General features: G+C 51.9%; 1 protein-coding gene across 1 annotated transcript in view; it reads left to right on the top strand.

Annotated features, from left to right (window-relative positions):
• Positions 1 to 1,492: 1,492 nt before the first annotated feature.
• SULT2B1 (sulfotransferase family 2B member 1) overlaps positions 1,493 to 26,795 on the top strand; it is a 34,387-nt gene continuing 9,084 nt past the window's right edge. The window contains exons 1-2 of the mRNA XM_041745181.1: positions 1,493 to 1,654; positions 20,655 to 20,794. Of these exons, the coding sequence (XP_041601115.1) occupies positions 1,584 to 1,654; positions 20,655 to 20,794 (211 nt within the window). The 5' untranslated portion in view covers positions 1,493 to 1,583. The remainder of the gene's footprint in view (positions 1,655 to 20,654; positions 20,795 to 26,795) is intronic.

The following is a 26,795-nucleotide window of genomic DNA, read 5'->3' as shown; positions in this document are numbered from 1 at the left end:
GGTGGGGGGCGGGCAGGGTGCTGAGGCCCCTCGGGAGGGGCATCCTTCTGGGTCCAGGGCTTCCAGAAGCTCCTGGAGAAGAAAGGTTGAGGTCCGAAGGGCACCACCCAGGGGCCTACAGACATTCAGGCCTAGGGCTGCTTACAGGGGAGGGCTATTCACCCCCACATTCCAGATGGAGAGACTGAGGCTCAAGAGGGCACGTGCCTGCATCAAGGTCATGCGCTGAGCAAGGGCTGGGGACCTGCTGGCCCCTGGGTGTGAGGGAGCAGAGAGGAGGGGGGCTCCAGCTGCCTGGGTCCGGGGGAGTGGATGAGGCCTTCCCAGAGGTGGACCAGCAAGGGGCCCATTTATCTCTGGAGGGAGAAATTGCAGGTCCCAGGGGCCAGGAGACCAGGAGAGAGTAATGCTGGGTGGAGGGTGCTGGGACTGTCCTGAAGCAGAGCTGGCACAGCCTGGTGACACCCTCAGCCCCAGAGCCCCAGCGCCCCCGGGAGGCTGGTCTCCATCACACAGCAATCAGAATTCAACCCCCATGCACCCTGGTTCCTGGGTGAGAGACGGACCCACACACTACAGCCTGGGCGGGGGTGGGGAGGCCGGTGGGGAGACCCTCCTGGCAGAGCATAAGCCACTGGGGGTCAGAGATCATCTAAGCAGCTCGCTGTGTGACCCGGGACAGTCCACCTGCCCTCTCTGGGCCTCCACTTGCTCATCTGAAAAGGCAGCCACGGGGAGGGGGGCTCGCCAAGGCTGTCGAGGACAGGGGAGGCCACAGACTCCGGGGGCAGACAGATCGGGCTGGGATCTGCTTTGGGCTGCGTGATCACGCTCAAGGCACTTTCCCTCTCGGCCTCAGTTTCCTCATCGGGAAAGCGGGTACAATAAAGGTGTCTGACTCATCCCCAGGAACAAAGGGGTCACACTCAGGAGGTGGGGAGTGCTGTGCCCTGACCTCTCTCTCCTGTGAGGACTGATGAAGCCAGGGCCCGTCCTCCTGTCCTCCAAGCCCCCTGGGGACGCAGCCTCGGCTTGGGCCCCAGATGCACCCCAGCCCTACCCACCCTGCTCCCCCATCCTCCCGCGAACACAGCAGGTGGTTCTAGCAGGATCCCAGCACTTCGAGCAGCGCCTGGCAGACCCGAGGCACTCAATAAATATTTCTTGAATGAATAGATGAGCGCGTGAGTGAATGAACTCTCTGAGATGAGATTAGCTTTCTGTCACATTGGCAAACTGAGACTCCAGGTGGGTATGGCCAGAACCACTAGCCTGGAAGGTTCCAGTACGGAGCTGGAGTTGCCCCCTGGACTCTGGCCCACAGCCACTGGGGAGATTCCTGAGATGTGCCCATCAGCCCTCCTCCCCTTCCCACCCTCGGAGAAGGGTGGCTCCCTCCCAGCCTCTCCCGCTGTTGGAGGCGTGGGTAGCAGCTGGGAGAACCGGCTGGGTGCTGCCCCTCCCCTTGGGCGCGGAGGTAGGCACCTGGCGGGCTCCTCGGGTGGCAGACGCCGCGGCACATAGCTGGCCCCCGTGCCTCCTGCTCCTGAGCGTCCTCCCATCCCTGCCCTCACCGGCCCGCCATGGACGGGCCCGCCGAGCCCCGGATCCCGGCCCTGTGGGACTCGCACGAAAACAACATCTCGGAAATCAGGTGAGGCCCGGGCCTGGGCACCAGCCAGGAGATCCCCCCTCCTCCTCCTCCTCCTCCTCCTCCCTGTCCCCGGAGGAGGTGGCCTGCAGGAAGAGCCATGAGCCTCTGCATTGGTGGCCTCCAGCCTCCTGCTGCCTCAAACTTGACCCAGACCAGGACCTGGCTGGCTTGTGCTCTGGGTGCAGGTCCCTCCTGGAAGGGAGTGGGGCACGAGGCTGTGCTGAGTGACTTGCTGGGATGCCTGAGGTGTCCCCGACTGTCGCGGGGTCTTGGTTTCTCTGTCTTCCAAAGGCATCTTCCTGATAAAGGGCTGGATGAGGGCAGGAGTCGGGCTCACAGTAACTGCTCAGGAAACATAAGGGCCTGGGGGCCCCTTTTCTTGCTGGATGCCCCAGAGCACCCCCAGATGGGGATGCTTTCCCTCTCAAGGGCTCGGAATGTGATGCCTGCTGTGTTGGCAGGAGGATGGGGGAGCAGGGGTGGGCAGGGCTGGGGTGCAGCTGGGGCCCAAGCCGAGGCTGCATCCCCCGGGGGCTTGGAGGACAGGAGGACAGGCCCTGGCTTCATCAGTCCTCACAGGAGAGAGAGGTCAGGGCACAGCACTCCCCACCTCCTGAGCGTGACCCCTTTGTTCCTGGGGATGAGTCAGACACCTTTATTGTACCCGCTTTCCCGATGAGGAAACTGAGGCCGAGAGGGAAAGTGCCCTGAGTGTGATCACGCAGCCCAAAGCAGATCCCAGCCTGATCTGTCTGCCCCCGGAGTCTGTGGCCTCCCCTGTCCTCGACAGCCTTGGCGAGCCCCCCTCCCCGTGGCTGCCTTTTCAGATGAGCAAGTGGAGGCCCAGAGAGGGCGGGTGGCCTGCCCTGGGTCACACAGCGAGCTGCTTAGATGATCTCTGACCCCCAGTGGCTTATGCTCTGCCAGGAGGGTCTCCCCACCGGCCTCCCCACCCCCGCCCAGGCTGTAGTGTGTGGGTCCGTCTCTCACCCAGGAACCAGGGTGCATGGGGGTTGAATTCTGATTGCTGTGTGATGGAGACCAGCCTCCCGGGGGCGCTGGGGCTCTGGGGCTGAGGGTGTCACCAGGCTGTGCCAGCTCTGCTTCAGGACAGTCCCAGCACCCTCCACCCAGCATTACTCTCTCCTGGTCTCCTGGCCCCTGGGACCTGCAATTTCTCCCTCCAGAGATAAATGGGCCCCTTGCTGGTCCACCTCTGGGAAGGCCTCATCCACTCCCCCGGACCCAGGCAGCTGGAGCCCCCCTCCTCTCTGCTCCCTCACACCCAGGGGCCAGCAGGTCCCCAGCCCTTGCTCAGCGCATGACCTTGATGCAGGCACGTGCCCTCTTGAGCCTCAGTCTCTCCATCTGGAATGTGGGGGTGAATAGCCCTCCCCTGTAAGCAGCCCTAGGCCTGAATGTCTGTAGGCCCCTGGGTGGTGCCCTTCGGACCTCAACCTTTCTTCTCCAGGAGCTTCTGGAAGCCCTGGACCCAGAAGGATGCCCCTCCGGAGGGGCCTCAGCACCCTGCCCGCCCCCCACCTCAAGGCAGCTCAGACAAGCACACCATGCCCAGCTGGAGTGGGAGCTCAGTGGCTCCCCTGAATCTTCCATCCTCTTGAGTTGCCATCTCGGGGATGGCCCCATCATGGGTCCCCGGGTCACCCCCAGGCACTGCCCCTTTCCCCCTCCCCTCCTGGGACTCTCCATCCCATGCCCTCACCCTGCCTGTCCCCCTAGGCCTCCTCTCTCTGCCTCCCCCCAGCCTCACCGCAGCCTCCCTGTTTCTAGTCCTTCCCAGAGCTGTCCCTCCCCTCCCTCTAGTCCCAAGTGGTGGTGGCCTGATGGTCTGGCCTCCTGCCTGTATTCCATGTATCCTGGGACTTCCATTCCTGGGTCACACCTCACTGTTCTCTGCCCCAGTGCCTTTGCATAGTCATTTCCTCCGTGAGGATTCCCAGAGAAGTCTTTTCTAATATCCAAATCTACGTCTGGGTCAGGTTCCTTCTGTGGCTCACTAGCACCCATGGTGATGGTTTGTTTCTAGAACCTTTTGAGACAGAGATTTCTTTGTTCCAGACCAATCTTACTCTGGAGGAGAAGCCCATAATAGAGTTCAAGACAGAGCTGCTCTGGTTTAAAACGGGAGTGGGGCTGAGGTCCCGCCGCTCACCCTGCTGCATCTGTGGGAGCACTTGTCTTCCCACAGTCCCCACCTTCCTCAATGCCAGGGCCCCACCTGGTTGCCTCCACACCCACTGCAGCCTGGATCTCACACCTTGGGGCCTGTGCCTGCGAACATTCCTCTGCCTGGGATGACCTCTCTCCCTCTTCTGGCAAACTCCCTCTCGCAAAATGCCAGATTCTTGTGGGTCCCTGAGCACACTTCCAGCTTCAGACTCATCCCACACACCAAACGGGGGACTATTCACCAACAGGGACAGAGTCAGGCCACCTTGGGGCCCTGAGGAGTCTCTGAGAATGATGTCAAGGAATGAATGGAGATTAGGCAAGCCGGGAGCCAGGGCTTGCAGGATGAGTCAGGGCTGGAAGGCAGGTGAGCAAGGGCAGGGCAGGCAGGGAGAGGGGAGCGGAGGGGACCAGGGGCCAGTGGGAAATTCTCACAGGGACCAGTATTAGGCACAGCCACATGTGTGACTCTTAATGTCCAGCCAAAGAATTCGCAGGATATCTTCTGCAGCCTCGTTCCACTTTTTACACTCCCCCTTCCCCCCCCCCCCCCCCCCCCGCAGCAAACAAGAAAAGCTCATGTATTGCTTTGAGGATACAGGCACACAGGACAAAACTCTCTTGAGCAAACCAAGAGACTGGCAAGGATTGCACTGAGTTAGCGGTTGCAGGGAGGAGGAACCAGAGACGCCCGCAAGACACGGGCGAATGTTCTCGTTCCTCGTTCGCGGGGCTCGTGATGCATCATGCTTTATGAATTTTGTGCATGTTCCCCGGTAGCCGTGCATGTATCCACTGTACAAACGGGGGAGGGTAAGGGCAGAAACAAAATTTGAAAAGGGAAACATGAAGAGCAGGAGGCAGGCGGGACAGGGACAGTCGTGTTCAGAGCCCCTGGTGGCGGTGGAGGCTGTGGGGAGGCAGGCCCAGGCGACATTGATACACCGCCCCCCACCCCCCCGCCCCGTGCTCCTTTCTCCTGTGCTTGTGGGTTGCCTCGTAGCAACTGTCTGAGATTTACCAGCACAAATGATTAGCTATTGTCACCCTGTTTGCAGCTGAGATGGTTGAGGCCCAGAGAATTTGAGGGACTTGCCCAAGGTCACACCACTGAGCAAGTGGGGCGCAGCCAGGATTTGAACGAGGGCTGCCTGACTCGGGGGCCCTGGCTGGGGGTGCGCGAGGGGAGGGAGGGGAGGTAGCTCCAGCCCGACTGGAAGGCTTTGTAGGTAGTCTGGGCTTTGCTGCATTTCCTAGAGGGTCTGCATGCTGGGTTGCGCCACCACCGGCCCCTGAGAGACAGAGACAGAGAGACAGAGACAGAGAGAGACAGAGAGAGTCGAGGCCAGAGGAAGCCAAGCAGGCATTTGGACCTGCGGTTGCCACCCCTCCCTGCCTCCCTCTAATCTTGGAGAACCTCCTGCAAGGCCCGGTCTCATCTCCGCCTGTTTATGGCTGAGGTCTCTCTCCAGCCCTGCTTTTACAACACGGGCCCCTTCCTTCCTTGGGGAGGGCTGAGCCACTCAAAGGTTTTATTGGCTAGAGCCCTGCCAGTCACAGAGCTGCTGCTTTGCCCAAAGAAAAGGGGGGGCGCTAATAAAAAGGTTCTAAGAAATAAACAAATAATAAGACATTGGACCTCCTCGCCTGGGTGGAATTTGGGCTGGGAGAGGGGAGAAACTCTGGGCTGCCTGCTAGTAAATAAAGTGCCTTGGGAGATGCTTACAGCCACCCCCTCCCCAGTGACCCAGGTTTGCAGAGCCAAGGGGCAAGGGGCAGGTCACATGTTCTTTCGGGGGTCTTGGGAGTGGGGAGGTGGGATGTGTGCCTGGAGGTCCTACAAAGGGCCTGTGGAGTGGGAATATCCAGGAACCACTTGGAAAGAACTGAGCAGTGCAGTTGGCTGGAGAGAGGCTCTGGGAGGGAGAGTGGCACCTGGCGGACCCTCTAGTAGCATCGAATGCCAGGGCAAGAAGGGAGCCGCTGATGCTGCTGGGGAGGCCTGGATCAGAAGCCAGATGTTGGGACCAGTCCCCACCCCCCCGCCCAGACTTTGCCACTGTGGCAAGAATGCCTGAGTCACAAAGGTCGAAGGTCGCAAGCAGGCAACCCTGGGCTAAGATCTTGCCCACATCGTTCGCTGGCTGGGACCCGGGGGGGCAGACAGAGGTGCCAGGAGCCACGAGTCTGTGAAATGGGTGCAGTAGGTGATGCCTGGGAACGGGCCAGACCTGGCGCTCTCTGCTGAGTCAGGGTTTGTGAGGTCTTTCCTGCTTCCTTCTCCAAATCCCGTGATCCCTCCTGAGCCAGGAACTCAGGTGCCAGGAAGGGTGGGGACGGGGTGAAGAATGGTGATAATTAGAACCTTCCTGAGCATTCGGCATGCACCAGGCTCCTCCAGGGCTTTGCGTGGATTAGCTCCTTGGATCCTCAAAACAGCCCTGGGAGGCTGCCCAGGTTAGGGTTCCTGTTCCAGATGGACACACTGAGGCCTGGAGAGGACCACACATCTGAGATGTGCTCCAAGGAGCTCGTTCTAAACCCCATAGACAGGGGTGCCTGGGTGGCTCAGTTGGTTAAGCGTCTGCCTTCAGCTCAGGTCATGAGCCCCGGGTCCTGGGATTGAGTCCTGTATGGGGCTCCCTGCTCAGTGGGAGTCTGCTTCTCCTTCTCCCTTTGCCGCTCCCCCTGCTTGTGCTCTCTCGCTCTCTCTCTCTCTCTTTCTTTCTCAAATAAATAAAAATCTTAAAAAAAAAAAAAAAAACACCCTTAGAGAAAGGGATCAGACAGGGCCTCAAACTGCAATACAGGGCTGTCCCTCTGCAGCCATCACCTTCACAAGGAGCTTGTCACTCACATGGGACCAGTGAGTCTGTGGTCTGTCCATCCTCCCGACCAACGCTGTCCCCCAGATGCACACTGTGAGCCCCTTGGGTAAACATTTTCTAACGGCCACATTAAAAAAAGAGAGAGAAAAAAAAAAGAGAGACAGCAAAAGACACAGGCAAAAAATCATTTTAATCAAAGATTTTATTTAACCTGCTATTTGTGAAATATTCCTATTTCCACTTGTAACCAATAGAAAAATTATCAATGAAACATTTTCCATTCTTGGTACGCGAAGCCGCTGTGACCGAGTGGGTTTTTTCTTCAATGAGACACCACCTTCCATCAGGAAGGCTTGATCTGCATCTAGATCTCATGGCCTCACAGCTCAAAAAGTCAATTCCCAGGCTTGAGTTGTTCCAAACCTGCCTACAAAGTGTTCCAGTGGCTGGAACTGAGTGTCAGGTTACAGCTGAAACCAATAATAAGCAAATTCAATTAAAATTGCCTCCTGTTGCTACGGCTACATTTTGAGGGCTCACTGGCCACACGGGGCCAGCAGCTGTCATCTGGGGCGGTGCAAAATGGACTCTTCCATCATTCTGGGGAGTTCTGTTGGCTGGTATGGCTCCAGGCTGTGAGTGACCCAAGGGCCAGGGGAGGTAGAGTAGGAGCTTAATAAATGCACGTTGGAAGGGAGAGAGAGAGAGGAAGCATTAGAGAGAAAGGAAAGTCAGGAAGGGTGCCTGGGTGGCTCAGTGGGTTAAGCATCTGCCTTCAACTCATGATTTTAGGGTCCTGGGATCAAGCCCCAGGTCCGGCTCCCTGCTCAGTGGGAAGCGTGCTGCCCCCCTCTGCATGCTGCTTCCCTTGCTTCCCTGCTCTCTCTCTCTCTCTCTCTGTGTGTGTGTGTCAAGTAAATAAAATCTTTAAAAAGAGAGAGAGAGAGAGAGAGAAAAGTCACAAAGAGCCTCAGGCTAAAGGCACACGCAGAGATCTGAGGTGTGGTGGAGCATAGCGTATGCAGGGAACAAGGAGAACCGGGTGGTGGGAACGGAACAGCACTGGCCGCGCTGGCACGGGGGCCTCGGAGGAGTGGGGGCCCACGGGGGCACAAGGAATCTGCTGGCCTTTGACAGACAAAGCCTGGGGCCTCAGTACAAAGAAAGAACTCAGAATTTGAAGAGAGTGATTAATTTCTTTAGCTAAGCTTTCCTCCAGGACTATGATTATTATGAAAGTAATACATTGAAGTAATGTAGCTCAAATGTTTTTTAAAAGTTTTTTCAAAGTTTGTGTGGATTGGAAATGCGCAGGAATTACCAGTGAGGGTGGGGGCAGGGGAAGAAAGGAGGGAAGGGAATTTACCCCGTCAGAACTTAAACTGCACAGTTACTATAGTCCAAACAGTATGACTCTCACCCTGTGACCGAGCAATTCCAACCTCTGGTTATTTGCCCAAGGAAATGAGAATGTAGGGTGACACAAACACCTGGGTGATTGCAGCGGCTTTAGGCATCCTAGCCTGATCTGGAAAGAGCCATGAACAGGGGAGTGGATACGCACACTGTGATTTATTCACACAGTGGAATTCGACTCAGCCGCAAAAAGGAAAAAAACTCTAATATACACACGAACACCTGTGAATGTCAAGAATGTTATGCTGAGCAAAAGAAGCCAGATGCCAGGGTGCATTCTATAAGATAAGAGTTCTAGAACAACCAAGACCAGGGGGATCCCTGGGTGGCTCAGCAGTTTAGTGCTTGCCTTTGGCCCATGACGTGATCCTGGGGATCCAGGATCAAGTCCTGCATGGGGCTCCCTGCATGGAGCCTGCTTCTCCCTCTGCCTATGTCTCTGCCTCTCTCTCTGTCTCTCTCTCTCTGTGTCTCTCATGAATAAATAAATAAAATATTAAAAAAAAATAGAACACCTAAGACCAGACAACTCCATTTCTGGGGGGCATTCGGGACAGAGGTCACCTCCCCGGCAAGGGCGGGGACAGATAACGAGGAGGCACCAGGAAACTTTCTGGGGGCGCTGGGCTCTTCTGTATCTTGACAGGAGTTCGGATTGCAGGAGGAGATGCGCTTGTCAAAACTCACTTAAGATGAATACAGCTCTTCAAAAGGAAAATAATTTTAAAAGGATGCAAGTGGGATATCTTGCAGCTATTTTTAAACAGAATGAGACGGCTGTGGATTGACCTAAAAAATAAGCAAGGTGCAGAGTAAGGTGCAAGGTATGAAATCAATATTTTTTAGAAGGAAGAGGGGAAGAGGGAGAGGAGGAGGGGGTGGAGGAGAGGGAGGAGGAAGGGGGTGTAGGAGGGGGGAGGAGGGAGAAGGGGATAAGGAGGAGGGGGAGGAGGGGGGAGGAGAAGAGGAATCGGAGCACTCTCACTGTGAACATTTGCATGTGCTTCTATAAGCAGTTAGCTTACTCACCAAACTGGTAGTACTGGGATCCCCTAGGGCTGGCATGGCATTGTTGGAAGAGACCATTAACTTATTAATAAACCCAGATGATCAAAAGATACAGAGATATGATCCAAGAATTTGTTATTTTCCTAATTAGATTTTCTAAAGAGAAAGAAAAAATACGCATGCGCCCTACTAAGGAAGTCTGGGAGACTTAAACATCCTCCCACTCGAGGTGCTGAAAGCAGTAGAAATTCATTGAGGGCTCATATCCCAGCCATTAAGTATTTTGAGTCATGTGGCCACGTGTTTGAGGGCCCGGGCTCTTCCACGGGTGGCTCCCACATCGCCCCCCCAGACATCTCTGGTCCCACCTGCTGAAAGCAGGGGGTGAGCACAGTCACTGCCACTGTGCTTGCAATTCAGAATTCAAGGGGCGCCTGGGGGGGGGCTCAGTGATTGAGCACCTGCCTTAGGCTCAGGTCTTAATCCCAGGGTCCTGGGATCGAGTCCCACATCGGGCTCCCTGCAGGAAGCCTGCTTCTCCCTCTCTCTGCCTCTCTCTGTGTGTCTCTCATGAATAAATAAACTAAAATCTTTTTAAAAATTCAGAACTCAAGACGTAGGGGGTCATGAAATGCAGAATTCTAGTCTCCCAACTACCCCAGACCCATCCCTGGAGTTAACCACTTTTAAGGGTTACCTGCCAGAAATTTGTCTTCATGGGTGTACCTCATCTCAGTTCTCTCTTTTGAAAACAGAATCAAGGTACTACTTTATGCCTTTTAACCTTTTGTAATATCTGGGACATCTTGACAAATAAATGCCACCTCCTTATCCCTCCAGTCTTTCAATGTGAAAATGTCAAAACATATTTAAAAAAACCTTGGAAGAATTATCCACGAACATCCCTGTGCCTACCACCACTAAAATTTTATTATATATGCCTTAGCATGTATGTCTGCATCCATCCTCATTTGTGATACGTTTTCAAAGTAAGCTGCAGACACCAGAACATTGCATCATAAACATTCCCCTGTTTATGGGATTTTCTTTTCTTTCTTTCTTTTTTCTTTTGTGTGTGTGTGTGTGGGGGGGGGTAAGATTTTGTTTAAGACAGTGAGCAACCAAGAGCACAAGTAGGGGGCAGAGGGCAGAAGGCAGAGGGAGAGCTGAGCAGGGAGCCCAACACAGGGCTCGACCCTAGGACCCTGAGACTATGACCAGAGCCCAAGGCAGGCGCCTAACCCGCTGAGCCACCCAGGTGCCCCTGGGATTACCTTTTAATAGAGGATATATAGACACAGTATAGTGCACAAATCTGAAGTGCACTGGGTTTGAGAAATACACCTGTGACCCCCATCCCTCTCAATAAATAAACACCTCCTTATGAATGGTGGGATTCCAATATTTATGAGGCCCTGATGTATTTATCTAGTCCTGTGTTGTTTCAAGTCTTGTAAATGATCCTGTAGTAAACATCCCGGTATATAGTGAATTGGGCACGTCCTCAAGGCCACCTGTCTATTCCATACATTTCTAGGGATCCCATTATTTGTACCTCCAACAGACAGAATGGAGGAGCCAGGCACTGATTCTTGGAGGCGGGACACAGGGGGACAATTTCCGCTGCCTCCTCACTCCCCAACTAGTGGGGCTGACTGATTATAAGATGTCAATGGCCAGGGGCACCTGCGTGGCTCACTCGGTTAAATGTCTGCCTTCAGCTCAGGTCACGATCTCAGGGTCCTGGGCTCAAGTCCCGAGTGGGGCTCCCTGCCCATCTGGGAGCCTGCTTCTCCCTCTCCCTCTGCCTGCCGCTCCCTGTTTGTGCTCTTTCTCCCTCTCTGTCAAATAAATAAATAAAATCTTTTTTTAAAAAAGTGAATAACCAAAGAAATTCGTTACCAAGTATTAAAAGGGCTGCAAAAGAAGCAAACAGGATGCGGAGATGAGTAACAATGCAGACACAGGGGGTGTCTCCCGCTTTAGCGGAGGTGGTCTCCATAATTAAAATGTTGCCAAGTGATCTCCCAAAGAGGTTACTCTAATTGCTCTCCTGCCAAGAGCCAGCAAGTGAAAAGAGCCTGTTTGTCTGTACTCTGGCCAAGGCATGAGTCATCCCCCTTGGAGATGGAGCGGCCCAGAGATGGGGATGCTGGCCCAGATGGGCTGTGAGCGGAATTTCAGGAGGTGAGGAGAGGTCCTCCCGGCACCGAGAACCACCCAGACGGAGGCATGGGGTGGCTGGACCGGACGCTGCACAGTGTGTCCTGGGAATGAGGCACACTGAACCCAGCACAGGCCCAGGGACTCTTGGCACTGTTCCCTAGAGGGAGGCAGGTTGACCACAGGCACCCGGCGTGAGTCAGCAGGATGGCCCAGTTGGGCTGCTAAGAGACGTCCTGCAGCCTCATCACATTCCAGAAGGATAGGGCCGCTCACAGGGAGGGGGCATTCCAGCCCCCTGCAGACCCCAAAATCCCTGCAGCTGATCCTGTCACCTCCTTTGCACACACACACCTTCCCTAGCCTCCTTCAGGTCACCTCTTCAGAGGACCCTCCCTTAAAACCCACACCCTCCCCCAGATGCTCCCTATCCACCCCCCCTCCGACCCTGCTCTGTTTTTCCCCCATCACCATCCACATACCACGTTTAAAATGTTTGGGATTCAGGGGTGCCTGGCTGGCTCAGTTGGTGGTACATGCGATGACTCTTGATCCCAGACTTGTGAGTTCGAGCTCCATGTCGAGTGTAGAGATTAGTTAAAAACACATCTTTAAAGAACACACTCGCACACACATGAAAACATTTGGGGTTCATTTTTGTCCTTTGAAACACAAACTGCAATAGGGTTTTTGATCACTTAGTTTTGCTGTTCTGTCTCCCAGCGCCTGGCACATAGTAGGAGCTCAGTAAATATTTGTGGGCTGAATGAATCAATTTGCCCCATCTCAGGCAAAAAGGCCTAAAGCTCCCAGGGTTAGAGAGCTCTCCTTGGACATATGTCCCTAGAAAAGACGTCCCTATAGCCTCTGCCACTGCTTATTCTTTAAATGAGACCAGAGAGGGCTTGTAGGTGGCCTCAGGTCACAAAGCAAATCCAAGGCAGGCCTGTAACCTAGGCAAGCGTCACTTCTCTGCACATCCCTGGGCAGCCCAGAGGCTCTCTGGCCAACAGGATGTTTTGTTATAATCATAGCTAATGAGCATTAAGCATGTATTTGAAAATCACACAGTAAAGTTGATGGGGGGGGGAGTGCAGAGTTTTATGAATTTTAGCACATGTGTAGATTGGTGTAACCATCACCACCATTAGAGCAGTTCCCATCATCCCTCTGTGGTCAGGCCCCCTCATCCCTGACTGCCCCCCCAACCGTGGATCTAGTCCTAGTCTCTGTCCATCCAGCTTTGTCTTACCGAAAATGTTATGTTCCCTATTGTAGCTGCAACAAATGACCACATGCCAAGTGGCCTCAAACTACACAAATCCATGTCCGTACCCTTGTGGAGGTCAGAAGCCTGAAATCGGTGTCAATGAGCTAAGATCTAAGTGGCAGCAGGGCCACATCCCTCCCGGAGGGTGTCGGGAGAATCGGGTCCTCCTGTGCCTTCCTAGAAGCTCCTAGAAGCTGCCTGTGTTCCTTGGCTTGTGGCTCCTTTGTCTCCAAAGCCAGGGGCTTGCATCTTCCAAACTCTCTGTTCTCTGACCTCTGCTCCTGTAATCACAGCTCCTGTCGTCCCCCCTCCTTCTCAGAAGGACCTTTGTGATTAAATTTAGGGCCACCCGCTAATCTCCCCATCTCAAAATTCTTACCATAATCAGAGCCCCAAAAAATCCCCTTTTGCAGTGTTACATACTCACAGGCTCTGGGGATTGGGAAGTGGATGTCTGTCGGGGCCAACGTCATATGGATAGGATTTTTTTTCAAAGATTTTATTTATTTATTCATGAGAGACACAGAGAGGGAGGCGGAGATATAGGCAGAGGGAGAAGCAGGCTCCATGCAGGGAGCCCGATGGGGGACTCGATCCCGGGGCCCCAGGATCACGCCCTGAGCTGAAGGCAGACTCTCAGCCACTGAGCCACCCAGGCACCCGGACGGTTGGGATTACACAGATTGTGGCTTCCCAAGTCCGGCTTCTCTCGCTCAGCGTTGCGCCTTCGAGATGCATCCATGTGATTGGAGGTCTCAGGGATTTGTTTCTCATCCTGGTGGAGTAGTGTCACGTGGTGTGGATGCACCATTGTTTTACCTGCTCACTGAGGGATTTCTGGAGTGTTCCCGGTTTGGGGCGGTGACGAACAGTTGCTATCAACATGTGAGTACAGATGTTTGTGTGAACATGAGCATTCACTGCTCTTGGGTGAACACGCAGGACGGAGAGAGACTCTGGTTTAAAATCTGCTCATATGAAGATAATTCAGGGGCACCTGGGTAGTGCGGTCGGTTGAACATCCTACTCTTGGTTTCGGGTCAGGGGATGATCTCTGGGTGGTGAGATCGAGCCCTGTGTCAGGCTCCACGCTCAGCACAGAACCAGCTTGGGATTCTCTCTCTCCCTCTGCCCCCACCACTGCTGGCTCTTTCTCTGAAATAAATAAATAAATCTAAAAAATATATATATAATATATTAATATATATAAAATATTATATATTTATAATATATAATTATAATATATAATTAATATATAATATAATATTATATATTAATATCTATAATATTAATATATATATTAAATACTCCATGCCCCAGGGGAGGGAGGTGGAGACAGACTCAAAGAGGTTACATGAGGTTTCTGAGGGCAAACCTATGTCTCCTTGACCACCCCCCACAACCCCTGCCCAGAAAGGAGCACCCTTGGGGAGAGCCGAATGCAGGGGCCCAGAGGCACTACCCCCGTGGCCCTGGGGGTTAGGGGTCACACTGCGAGGTCACACTGCTTGGGTTCAAATCCCAGCTCTGCCCTCTGTGTGTGTGTGTGTCAGCTGACTTTGCCTCTCTGTGACTTCATTTTGCATTTGTACCAGGGGCTGGTACTACCAGCCACCTCCTGGGTTGTTGAGGGAATGAATGAATTCGGGCACATAACATAGTGGGGAGTACTGTGCCCAGTGGTGGCTCTCAGCATTCATTTGATTTCTTCCGCAAATACTGATCGGAGATCTTCCAGTGTTTTGGATGCATTGGCAATTGAGATGGAAAATAAATAAATAAATAAATAAATAAATAAATAAATAGAATCCCTGGTCTCACGGAGCTTACATGCAACCGGAGAAGGAAGGCAATAAACAAAGAAATAGTAAGCCGTGAGAGCAGCTCAGAAGGGCCCAGGGCGTTTGGGTAAACAAAGCAGGGTGAGCGGCTGGGGCAGCGAGGGCTCAAGTATAAATAGGGTGTCGGGTGAGGCCTCACCAACACGATGCAGAAGTGATGTCGGAGCAAAGGCAGGAGGTGAGGGTGTTAATCACAGGCCCCGAATGGAAGACAGAGAGAATAGTCAGTGCAAAGGCCCTGTGGCAGGCCTCGGCCCGAAGGGTTGGAGGACCAGCGAGGAGACCAGTATGAGGAGCCCAGCGGAGTAAGCAATGGGAGAGAGTGAAAATTAAGGCAGGCGGGTCAGGGAGGGGGGATCAGGGCGGAGTTTTCAGGGCCTGGTATTCACAGTGAAGACTTTGCTTTTCATCTGGGTGAGACAGATGGATTTTGAGCCTAGGAGAGACAAGAGCCTACTAGTTTCTCAGAGTGCGGAGAACGGCCCCTAGGGTGCAGGGGTGGAAGCAGGGAGATAAGCAAGGAGCTGACAGCAAAGTCCAGACCCAAGTTCCCTCAAGGGAGGCCTTCCTACCCTCCTTACCCTGAGGCCCAGAGAGGTTAAGCCATATATTCAAGGTCATGGAGCTCATTGGTAGCAGAGCTGGAGTTCAAATCGGAGTTCAAATCGAAGTCTACCCAACCTCCGCCTGCCTTCTTTCCCCACTGTGGACTGGGCTGCCTCTGGAGGTGGTGACAGAGGCCCCACCACCAGGGGATCTGAACTGGGGATGGATTTGTTTATTGCACACCTGTCGTGTGCCAGGCACTAGATATAAGACACTGAACGTTACAGACACACCGTGCCCTAGCAGCAGAGGAAGGGGTGGAAGTGCGTGGACAGGTGCTTCCTGAGATCTCCTAGCAAGACTGCTGTGTGACCTTAGGAAAATATATTAACCTCTCTGGACCTCCACTTCTGGCATGAAGCAGTGCTCTCCATATCCATTTCATGGATTTCTGGGGAAAGTCTGATAATCTATGGCCTCGGTGTAGAATTTCTTTATGGGTGGCTCCCCTGTACCTCCTCCCCTGCGGGGACCAGAGGGGAAGTCAGACATGGTCTTTCAGGTCTGAGGAGGCCAGAGGAATGGGTAGGTCCAGGCTACAAAGGGCTTTGAGTTCTGGGCTGAGGGGCTGTGACCATGTGCAGGGTGGACAGGTGGGAGGAACTGGAGGCCGTGAGATGCAGGGGTGGCTGGCTGGAGGGCCCCAAGGGCAAGGAGGAGACCAGAGCTGGATGGAGGCAGTGGGGACATAGTAGGAGAGGGCCAGGGCCTGGTGCATCATGGGGTAGGAGGCTGGAGGATCCATGCATTGGGCTAGCCTTAGAGCCTCACATCCTGGGGTGTCCCCAGCAGTGCTGGCCAGGCCAGGCATCTTCTAGGAGCCTAAGTATGTCCTCAGCCAGGTGCCCCTCTCATCGGCCGGAGCGTGGCCTGCTGCTCCTCCTGCTGCTCCTCCTGCTGCTCCTCCTGCTGCCGGACTCCAACCCGGCTCACTCGTCCTCTTCATTCCTCTGCTCCAGTCGAGCGATAGCTAAATGCCAGGCTCAAGATACGGGGTGGGAACAGACCAGGCTTGTCACCCAGGGAGAGGAAAGTCACCCTGGGGCCAGATTCAATTTACGAGGTGGGGAGTGAAGGCACAGAGCACCTGTTTCAGGACACACAGTGAGATTCAGCCGAGCAGGAATTGGGTGGGGGCTCCCCGGCCTCCACACTCAAGCACAGATGAGCGCAGGGCACTGCATTCCTGGCAGGAGGATGAGCAGATACAAAGGCCTGGAGGTGGGAATAGCGCTCAGGGCACTGGGGAGCTTTGGCTGGCATGTGTGCGTGGGCGAGACATGGGAAAGGCGGTTCCCGGACTGAAACTCCCTACGGGGCTAGGGTTCAAATCTCAGCTCTGCCTGGACCTTGCAGTGTGTGTGGCCTGGGCCAGATCACTCCCCCTTCCTTCCAGGCTCCCATCTGTTGCATTGGCAGGTGCAGGGAGATCCCAGCCTCACTGCCTTCACGCCTCGATTGGTTATTTATTTATTTATTTATTTATTTTTAATTTTATGTATTTATTCATGAGAGACACAGAGAGAGAGAGGCAGAGAACAGGCAGAAGGAGAGGCAGGCTCCCTGCAGGGATCCCGACGTGGGACTCGATCCCGGGTCTCCAGGATCACACCCTGGGCTGAAGGCGGCGCTAAACCGCTGAGCCACCCGGTCTGCCCTGGATTGGTTATTTAATGAGCAACTGGTTATCCTGGGTTCGGAGGGCACAGTGGTAAGGGTTGGGCACTGCTGGCCTGGAAGGGGGCAGGCCATGGGCATCACTATAGGGCCAGGCAGGGGATTCTGAAGTGCTGGGGCTGAGAATGGCAGGTAAAAGGACATCACAAAAACTCTGACTTTCCCCCACTTTCTTGGTCAATGCGTCCACTCACTCTCACATGCGTGCATTCATTGACCAGGAGCCAGGCGCTCAATATAGATGATTCCTTTTAATCCTCAGGTAGGACTAAAACCCCGAGGTAGAGATTACTATCACCCTCATGTGACAGATAAGGAAACTGAGATGAGGAGACGCGAGATCCGCTGCCTAAAGCTCAGAGAGATCCAAGACCCAGGCACTTGGCGGCCAGTCTAATGGGAACCCATGGCCTCCAAGCGCTCCCTCCCTGGGCTAATCTGCCTGGCAACCAGTGACATCACTAATTCCACACCCGCACGTCATCACTGAAGAGTGAAGTCACTACAGGGGGCTGAGGGCTTGCTGTGTGCCAAATGGGGTGCTAAGCAGCCCCTCCTCTGGCTGCCCGCTGTTGCCTCTATTAATGTGTATAATAACAATAACTGTAGGGGCGCCTGGCTGGCTCAGTGCAATCAACAGTATGCGACGCTTGATCTCGGGGTTCTGAGTTCGAGCCCCACGCTGGGTGTAGAGATTACTTAAAAATAAAATCTAAAACAACCCCAAAACAATCATTGTAGCCCAAATTTACTGAATGCAGAATATGAACCGGGCTCCATTTGAATCAATTTTAGGTCTGTCGACACACTACACTCTGCAACTACCCTTCTTTATTTTTTTTCAGATTTTTAAAATTCTTTTTAAGATTTTATTTATGTATTTATTCATGAGAGACACAGAAAGAGAGAGAGAGGCAGAGACACAGGCAGAGGGAGAAGCAGGCTCCATGCAGGGAGCCCGAAGTGGGACTCGATCCTGAGTCCAGGATCACACCCTGGGCTGAAGGCGGTGCTAAGCCACTGAGCCACCGGGGCTGCCAACTACCCTTCTTTAAAAAGAAAAAAAATTAGCAGACATTTATATGGTGGTTACTGCATGCCAGGCACGGTTCAAGTACTTTTTAGGTGTTCCCAGTAACCTTAGGTAATGATTCTTACTACCCCCATTTTATGGATAAAAAACTGAGGAGGCACAGAGAGGTCGATGGATTTGCCCAAAGCCACACAGCCGTTGGGACACAGAATTCAAATCCATATATTTTGGCTTCAGAGTCTATGCCCTTTAATCAAGACTCTCCCACTTCTCCCGCTTCTCCCGTCTCTCTTTCACCGTTGAAGAAACTGAGGCACGGGGAGATGAAGTATCAGGTCTCAGCTCGATTAGGAAGTGCCTCGCCTGTACCACCGTGGTTACTTGGGGCCTCAAAGCCTCCTCCCACAACCTGTGAGGTGACCAACCCTCCCTCCCTCCTCCGGTCAGGACAAAGGAGCCTTTGCCAGCAGGCCAGGGCCCACATGCCAGCCCCTTTCTGGCGCTTCGGGACACTGCCCCCAGGAGACCCTGGCTGGCTGAGCCTCCCCTGAGCTCCCCAGAGCCCTCCTGTGACCCCAGGCAGAGCACACACAGTTCTCTAGCTGCTGTTGCTGCTGTTCCTGCTTCTTCTTCTTCTTCTTCTTCTTCTTCTTCTTCTTCTTCTTCTTTTAAGATTTTAATTTGTTTATTCATGAGACACACACAGAGAGAAATAGAGACACAGGCAGAGGGAGAAGCAGGCTCCATGCAGGAAGCCTGATGCAGGACTCGATCCCAGGACCCTGGGCTCAACCACTGAGCCACCCAGGCATCCCAGAAACAGTTGTTTTAGTGGGAAGGTTTTTGGGTTTTCTCTCCTTTAATGCTTTATCCATTCATTCACTGAATATTTTGTAAAGGTAAAACTCACAGGAGTGCTGTCCACCGAGCTTTGGTCAATAACTCAAGGAATTTTGCAAAGTAGGCACACCATGTAACCAGCCCGCACCCCACAGTCCCCCAACCTGTCCAAAGGATAACTGCCGGCCCGCCTTCTAGAACCTTCTAGCACCCTCTGGCACCTTTCCTGTACTTGAACTTCCCATAATTGAAATCACGGGGCCTGGACCCTCTTGTGGCCCGTCTTTAACTCCACAGTGTGTTTCTGAGTTTCATCTGTGTGGTCCCCGACCCTCTTCAGATAACAGAATATTTGTAAGAGCCTCCTCAGCATCCCAAAGTGAAACCCACAGACAATATAACCTACTTACACACATACTTTTTTTTTTCCCAGTTTAATGAGTTGTCCTCGGTGTACTATAAGGAGACACAAATGGAAAGTAGCGCAGCGTGGCGGCTCAGAATGGGCGGATCGAATTCTGTGGGGCCTGAAGCTTGCACCCCAGTGATGGGGTTCTCCTTAAGGAGAAGAAGCAATGTGTTTGACTCCAGCCCTAGGCAGAGGGGATGTTTACTTAGGATGAGAAAGGAAATTATAGCAACTTGCCTCATTTTCAAAGCTCACAAACCCTCCAAACATTCCAGAAAAATGACACAGCCTAGCTTCTGGCTTCCTACACTTCAGACCTGCGTCTCCTCCTCCACCGCATACTTTCCATGCCAGGTGCCCTAGGACAAGTGATGCTGTGATGTGACTTCTGCGAATTCCTGCAGCCAGCCAGCTAGCAGGAATGCCGCTGTGCATGGACAGGTGTGACCACAGACCTCATAAATCGCCCGAGGAAGCTCAGTAAAATATCTCTCCACCTCCACTTCACCCCAGCCAGGTCCCCCCGGTACCCACCCCCTCTCACGCCAGGGGCAGGAGATCCCTGGGGGGAGGCCATGATAGAAGGATACAACAGAGGGACCCCTGGGTGGCTCAGCGGTAAAGTGCCCGCCCTCAGCTTAGGGTATGATCCTGGAGTCCCGGGATCGAGTCCCACATCCCACATGCATGGAGCCTGCTTCTCCTTCTGCCTATGTCTCTGCCTCTCCCTCTTTGTGTCTCTCATAAACAAATAAATAAAAAATTTTAAAAAAAAGGATACAGCAGATTGAATGGATTGCTCTTAAAACATCTCACTTTGGAAAATTTTACTTGCGTGTATGGCTTTGTCAGCCCACTGGGGGGGTTGGGAAAGGCAGCTCACATGAGCTTGGGCTTGAAACTTAAGACTATTTCAGCTTCAGGACTCTTGGCTGGCTCTGTTGGTAGAGCTCACGACTCTTGATCTTAGGGTTTGAGTTCAAACCCCACGTTGGGTGTAGAGATTACTTAAAATCTAAGATTTTATTTATTCTTTATGAGAGAGAGTCAGAGACACAGGCAGAGGGAGAAGTAGGCTTCCTGCAGGGAGCCCGATGTGGGAACTCGATCCCAGGACTCTGGGATCACGACCTGAGCCGAAGGCAGATGCCCAACCGCTGAGCCACCCAGCTGTTCCACTTAAAAATAAAATCTTAAAAAACAACAATACAAAACTGTTTCAGCTTCATGGTGACACCTGGACTGTGTTTCATGGGTGGGCTCTGCCACACATGACTTCTGTGGCTTCCATTTCCTTGTAGGTAAAATGGGGTGTTGACTTAGCCTCTTCCTCAAGAGTTGGGGTAATGAGAAGAAAGCATGTAGCCCCTCTTTGCAGATGTGAAGTGCTCCGTGTCCCACCAGCTGTGTGGCTTTGGGAAAGTCACTCGACCTCTCTGTGCCTCGCTTTCTTCATTCATAAAAGGGGGCTAATAATCATTGCTACCTTATAGGATTGTTGTGGGGTTTTGGTAAACCGTTCCCACCTTGCAGATGAAGAAATGAGACTCAGGGAAAGTTTGTTGCCGGGGATCCACCAGCAAGTGGGGGTGACCCTCACCCATCTCCTTGCTCATTCCCACCCTGAGCTTCCTCTGCCCCGCCCATGCACCCTCCGGGGCTGACTCCTGTCCTCACCTCCTCCCCAGTCCTCACGGTGTCTCCCCCACACTCCTACAGCCAGAAGTTGTCAGGCGAATACTTCAGGTACAAGGGCATCCCCTTCCCGGTCGGCATCTACTCACCCGAGAGCATCCGCATGGTAGAGAACGCTGATGTGCAGGATGACGACATCTTCATCATCACCTACCCCAAGTCAGGTACCTGTTGGGCAGGGCGGCTGGGGTGGTGGCCACAGAGCCTGAGAAAGGCTGACCCAGGGGAAAGGAAGCAGAAAGAACCGGGGGTGGGGGGGAGGCTCGAAGGGTGATGGGGCCCGGTGTCTGCATCTGCTCAGAACCTGGGTGAGCTTGGCCTTTGCACCCTCCCCTCTGCCCAGTGTCACTCCTTCCTCCCCACAGGTGGGCTCCCTGACCTCCCTACTAAAGCAGCGTCCCCGTCCTGTCCCTCCCCATCCCCCTAACTGGCCTCTACATGTCTTCACAGCACCTGTCCCCACCAGCCACCATGGTGTGTTTTCGTTTGTTGATTTATTCTCTGGTTTCCCCCCACTAGCGCGTGAGCCCTTTGAGGGCAGCTAGGTTAGCGTGTCCGGATCACCACTGCATTCTTTGAGTGTAAAACAGTGCCTGGCACATAATAAGTATTCAGTAAATATTTGCAGAAGGAAGGAGGTGGGGAGGGAGGGAGGAAGGGATGCTCTTCATTTTTTCCATTCCGTCACTGAAATGCCACTTATAGATCATCTGCCATGTGTGGAGAGACAGCTGTGGATAAGGGAGACATTTGCCAGTTTCTTGGGAGAGACAGACTTTATCTCAATATGCAATCACCTATGTTACTATATAATTAGAGTTGGGGTTGGTGGGTGCCCCCAAGGAAAGGTGCTGAGAGCATCGAATGTAGGTAACAAGAGGTCTGGGGGATGGGCGCAGGTTTCATGGGGGACAAGATGTCCATGTCAAGACCTGGAAGCTGCAGAAGGCTTTGAGTGGGAAAGTGTGTCCCGCACAGAGGAGCGGCACGTGCAAAAGCCCTGGGGTCGGGGAGGCTTGGTGGGGGTTGAAGGAACAACCAAGTGAGGTTGGGCCTAAGGCTGGGGGCACACGGGCTGATGAAGCATCCCTTAGGAGCCAAGGTAAGGCTCTTGTGGTGACTTTACTCAAAGTCCCTCAGGGAGCTTATAGCGGCGAGAGAAGGGGCAGATTTCTACAATGATGGGGACTGACCACTTTATTTCTTTTTCAAAACATTTTTGAAAGTTTTCAAAATATGATACGTGCCCTTTTCAGCATAGAGTTCTGTGAGGGCTATTTTGGGGGATATAATTCACATGCCACACGATTTACCCACTTTAAAGCATACGATTGTGTGGTAGTAGCGCGTTCAGGGTTGTGCAGCCATCACCACAATCCATTTTAGAACGTTGTCACGAGGGGATCCCTGGGTGGCTCAGCGGTTTAGTGCCTGCCTTTGGCCCAGGGCGCGATCCTGGAGTCCTGGGATCGAGTCCCACATCAGGCTCTCGGCATGGAGCCTGCTTCTCCTTCCTCCTGTGTCTTTGTCTCTCTCTTTGTCTCTCTCTCTCTCTCTGTCTCGCATAAATAAATAAATAAATCTTAAAAAAAAAAAAAAAAGAACGTTTTCACCATCCCAACAAGAAACCCTGTGCCCATTAGCCATCACTGCCCAAACCCCACATCCCCGACCCCAAGCCTTAAGGGAACCATTAATCTGTTTTCTGACTTTATGGATTTGCCTATTCTGGGCCTTTCGTATAAATGGAACCCTGTAAGACGTGGTCTTTTGCGTCTGGCTTCCTTCACTTAGCATGTCGTATTGGGGACCATGTTGTAGCACGCATCGATGCTTCTCTCCCTTTTCGGGCCAAATACCGCTCCGTGGTAGGGCATACTATTTTTTTTTTCTGCTTATTCATTTATCAGTTGATAAACACTCAAGTTGCCTGCACTCTTTGATGTCATGGGCAATGTTTCTAGGAACATTGGCATACTGTACGTGGACATATGTTTTTATTTCCCTCCAAGTTCTGAGCTTTGAGAGATACATCCAGTCATATAACCACCATCGCAACCAAGATACAGAACAGTTCCATCACCCCCAAATCCCTTTACACCTTTTCGTGGTCAGCTGCTTCCTCACCCCCAGCCCCACCTCCACAACCATTGCTGTGTGCGACCCCTAGAATTTTGCCTTTTCCAGAATATCACAGAAATGGACTCATGCCATGTGTAGCCTTTGAGATTGACTTCTTTCACTCAGCATAATATACGTTAGATTCACCCAAGCTGGGTTGTTTGTATGCGTGTGTTTTAAGATTTTATTTGTTTATTCATGAGAGACACAGAGAGAGAGGCAAAGACATAGGCAGAGGGAGAAGCAGGCTCCCCAAGGAGAGCCCAGTGTGGGACTTGATCCCAGGACCCTGTGATCATGACCTGAGCTGAAGGCAGATGCTCAACCACTGAGCCACCCAGGCGTCTCATGTTTTTTGTGTTTTTTTTATTTTTGTTTTGTTTTTCACTGCTGAAGAGCATTCCACCCTATGGATGGACCGTGGTTTATCCACTCATCTGTCAAAAGACATTTTAGTTGTTTTCAGATTGGGTGGGTATGAATGCAGCTGCTATGAAGCTTTGCATGCAAGTCCATGCATGGAAACAGGTTTTCATTTTTCTTGGAGAAATACTTAGAAGTGAGGTTGCTGAGTCTACGGGAAGTATGTTTGCTTAACTTTTTGAGAAACGGCCAAGCTCTTTTCCAAAGTGGCTTTACCATTTTGTGTCCTTACCAGCTACACAGGTGAGCTTGCCAACTAAGTGTTCCATGCCAACACTTGATATTGACAGGGTCTGTAGTAGTAGTAGTAGTAGTAGTTGCTGTTGTTGTTGATGATGATTTGTTTTTTTTAAGCCTTTCTAACAGGTATGCATCGATATCTTACTGTGGTCTTGATTTGCATTTCCCTGGTATCCAATGACCTAGAGCATCTTTCTATATGCTCATTGGCTATCACGTATCTTCTCTGGTAAAGCATCTGTTCAAGTCTTTTCCCCATTTTTTTTAAAGATTTTTTAAAAAATTTTATTTATTTATGATAGTCACACAGAGAGAGAGAGAGAGAGAGGCAGAGACACAGGCAGAGGGAGAAGCAGGCTCCATGCACCGGGAGCCCGACGTGGGATTCGATCCCGGGTCTCCAGGATCGCGCCCTGGGCCAAAGGCAGGCGCCAAACCGCTGTGCCACCCAGGGATCCCTGCGCCACCCAGGGATCCCTTTTTCCCCATTTTAAAATTAAAATAATTTGTTTTCTCATTATTGAGTTTCGAGAATTTTTTTTAAGTAGACTCCAGCCCAATGTGGGACTTAAACTCATGACCCTGAGATCAAAAGTTGGATGCTCTACCGACTGAGTCAGCCAAGGGCCCTGAGAGTTCTTAATATAATCTGAGAAAAACCCTTTATCAGATATGCCTTTTGCAAATACTTTATCCCCCTCCCCATCTGTGACTTACCTCTTTGGTGTCTTCTCAAAGCAGAAGTTTCTAATTTTGATGAAATCAAGTTTGTCCATGTGTTCTTGAATGGGTCAGATTTTGATGTCATAGCTAAGAAATATTTGGAATGTCTTTTGTGTTTCCCTGTAGAAATTTTATAGTTTTAGATTTTATGCTTAAATCTATTATCTATTTTAAGATAATTTTAGAATATGGGATGAGGTGTGGACTGAGGTTCTTTGCCCACGGATGTCCAACTGGTCCAGCTTCTTTCTTTAATTTGATATGTATTAATTTTTTTCTTAAGAAGTCATGCATTCATAGTTCAAAAGCTCGAGAGGGATGAAGGGTTTGTACCGGAAGATCTCTCTCCCTTCCTGTAGACACCAAAAGCCCCTGTGCATCCTCTCAGAATTTGCACGTACAGAGCAGAAATGTGCATAAATGTATTTTCACTTTTCCCCATCAAAGTTAACACACTAACCACACCATTCTGTAATGTGGTTTTATTTGTATTTTTGCTTTCTTTTCTCTTGTATTTTTTAGAGGGGTAGGGGCAGAGGGAGAGGGCAGGAGGAAATCATAAGTCCCCAATATGGGGCTGGATCCCACCACCCCGAGATCATGACCTGAGCCAAAATCAAGAGTCAGATGCTTAACTGACTGAGCCATTCATTCAGGTGCCCCTCTTTTTCCTGGTATTTTGACATCATCCCATCTTCAGACTGTAGACAAAGGACTTCCTTGTTTGTTTATTTGTCTGTTTGCAGTTCCATAGTATTCCATAATGTTGGAATTCTTGTTTAGGGCAGCCCGGGTGGCTTCAGCAGTTTAGCGCCGCCTTCAGCCCAGGGCGTGATCCCGGATCGAGTCCCACATCAGGCTCCCTGCATGGAGCCTGCTTCTCCCTCTGCCTGTGTCTCTGCCTCTTTCTGTCTCTCTCATGAATAAATAAATAAAATCTTAAAAAAAAAAGGAATTCTTGTTTAAGCAGTTCCTTAATAAATTAGTATTTAACCAGTATTTACTGGTTTTCAACCTTTTGCCTTTATGCATAATGTAAGCTTTGTACACCATGCAAGCTTTGTACACAACGTTGCATCTGGCGCAAAAGGATTTGCACACAAATGCATTTATCTGTAGAAAAAACTCCTAGATGTGGAACTGGTTGGTCAAAGGGTCTGTGAACAGGCGATTTTGATGGCCATAGCCAAATTTCCCTTCGCCAAAGTTGTAGAAATCTGTGCCGTGAACAGCAGGCTTTGTCCAGAAGAGCTTTGAGACCGACGGTGATGGGCGCGCAACAACCTGAATGCGCTTCAGGCCACTGAACTGTACCCTTTAAAAATGGCTACATTGGGGATCCCTGGGTGGCGCAGCGGTTTAGCGCCTGCCTTTGGCCCAGGGCGCGATCCTGGAGACCCGGGATCGAATCCCACGTCGGGCTCCCGGTGCATGGAACCTGCTTCTCCCTCTGCCTGTGTCTCTGCCTCTCTCTCTCTCTCTCTCTCTGACTATCATAAATAAAAAAAATAAAAATAAAATAAAATAAAAATGGCTACATTGGTAAGTTTTACATTATGTGGGGTTTACCACACACCCACAAAAAAAATGGATGAACTAGTCACAGAGGATTAAACCACCAAGGGGGGGATGGTTGGGTGGCTGCCTTTGGTTCGAGTCATGATCCCGGGATCTGAGATCCAGTCCCACATTGGGCTCCGGGGAGGAGCCTGCTTTTCTCTCTGCCTGTGTCTTTGTCTCTCTTTCTCTCTCCGTGTCTCTCATGAATAAATAAATAAATCTTAAAAAAAAAAAAACCACCAAGGGGTAAGGAGAAACCCCAATGGATACAGGAAGAGCCAACACAGGGATCCACCAATCATTCCCCCGGAGCAGAAGCAGAGGCCCAAGGAAATCTGCTGGGGGCGCAGGGGCTCTGGGCGTCCATGGCACTGCCACCGCCGGCCACTGTCCATCACAGGACCCAGCTAGGAGGAGCACCCAGGAGCCAGGAAGAGAACCCCATCCTCCTGCAGGGCTCCTCCCACGCCCTCTACCGGCAGAGTTTGCCAGTGCGCTAGGCGCGGGAGGAGAAACGTTCGCAGGGTCGGGCTCTAATATCGCAGAACAGGGCAACCGAGAGTGGTGAGAGTGGTTCAGAGGCCAGAGGCAGTACCTTAAGAACGGGGACAGGGTTACTGTTAGAATCCAGGGATATAGGGGCGCCCGACTGGCTCACTTGGTGGAACGTGTGACTTGATCTCAGGGTCGTGGGTTCAAGTCCCATGTTGGTCGCAGAGATTACTTAAAAACAGACAAACAGGGCACCTGGGTGGCTCAGTAGGTGAGCCTCTGCCTTGGGTTCAGGTCATGATCCCAGGACCCTGCATCGGGCACCCTGCATCGGGCCCCCCGCTGGGAGCTTGCTTCTCCCTCTGCCTGTGTCTCTGCCTCTCTCTGTATCTCTCGTGAATAAATAAGATCTTTAAAAAATAATAATAATAAAATAAATAAAAGCAGACAACAACAAAACAGACAATCCAAGGCAATAGAATACTCCTAAAGGTGATTGTTAGCATTATTATTATTATTGCTATTATTATTTCTCATCTGACTTGCCTATACTGTAGTCACCTGTAATTCAGACCTGAGAACGAGGTCCCTGACAAGGTCCCTTCC

The sequence above is a fragment of the Vulpes lagopus genome, chromosome 2 (assembly GCF_018345385.1).
Source record: "Vulpes lagopus strain Blue_001 chromosome 2, ASM1834538v1, whole genome shotgun sequence".
NCBI lineage: Eukaryota > Metazoa > Chordata > Mammalia > Carnivora > Canidae > Vulpes > Vulpes lagopus.
This window is presented reverse-complemented; position numbering and strand designations above follow the sequence as displayed.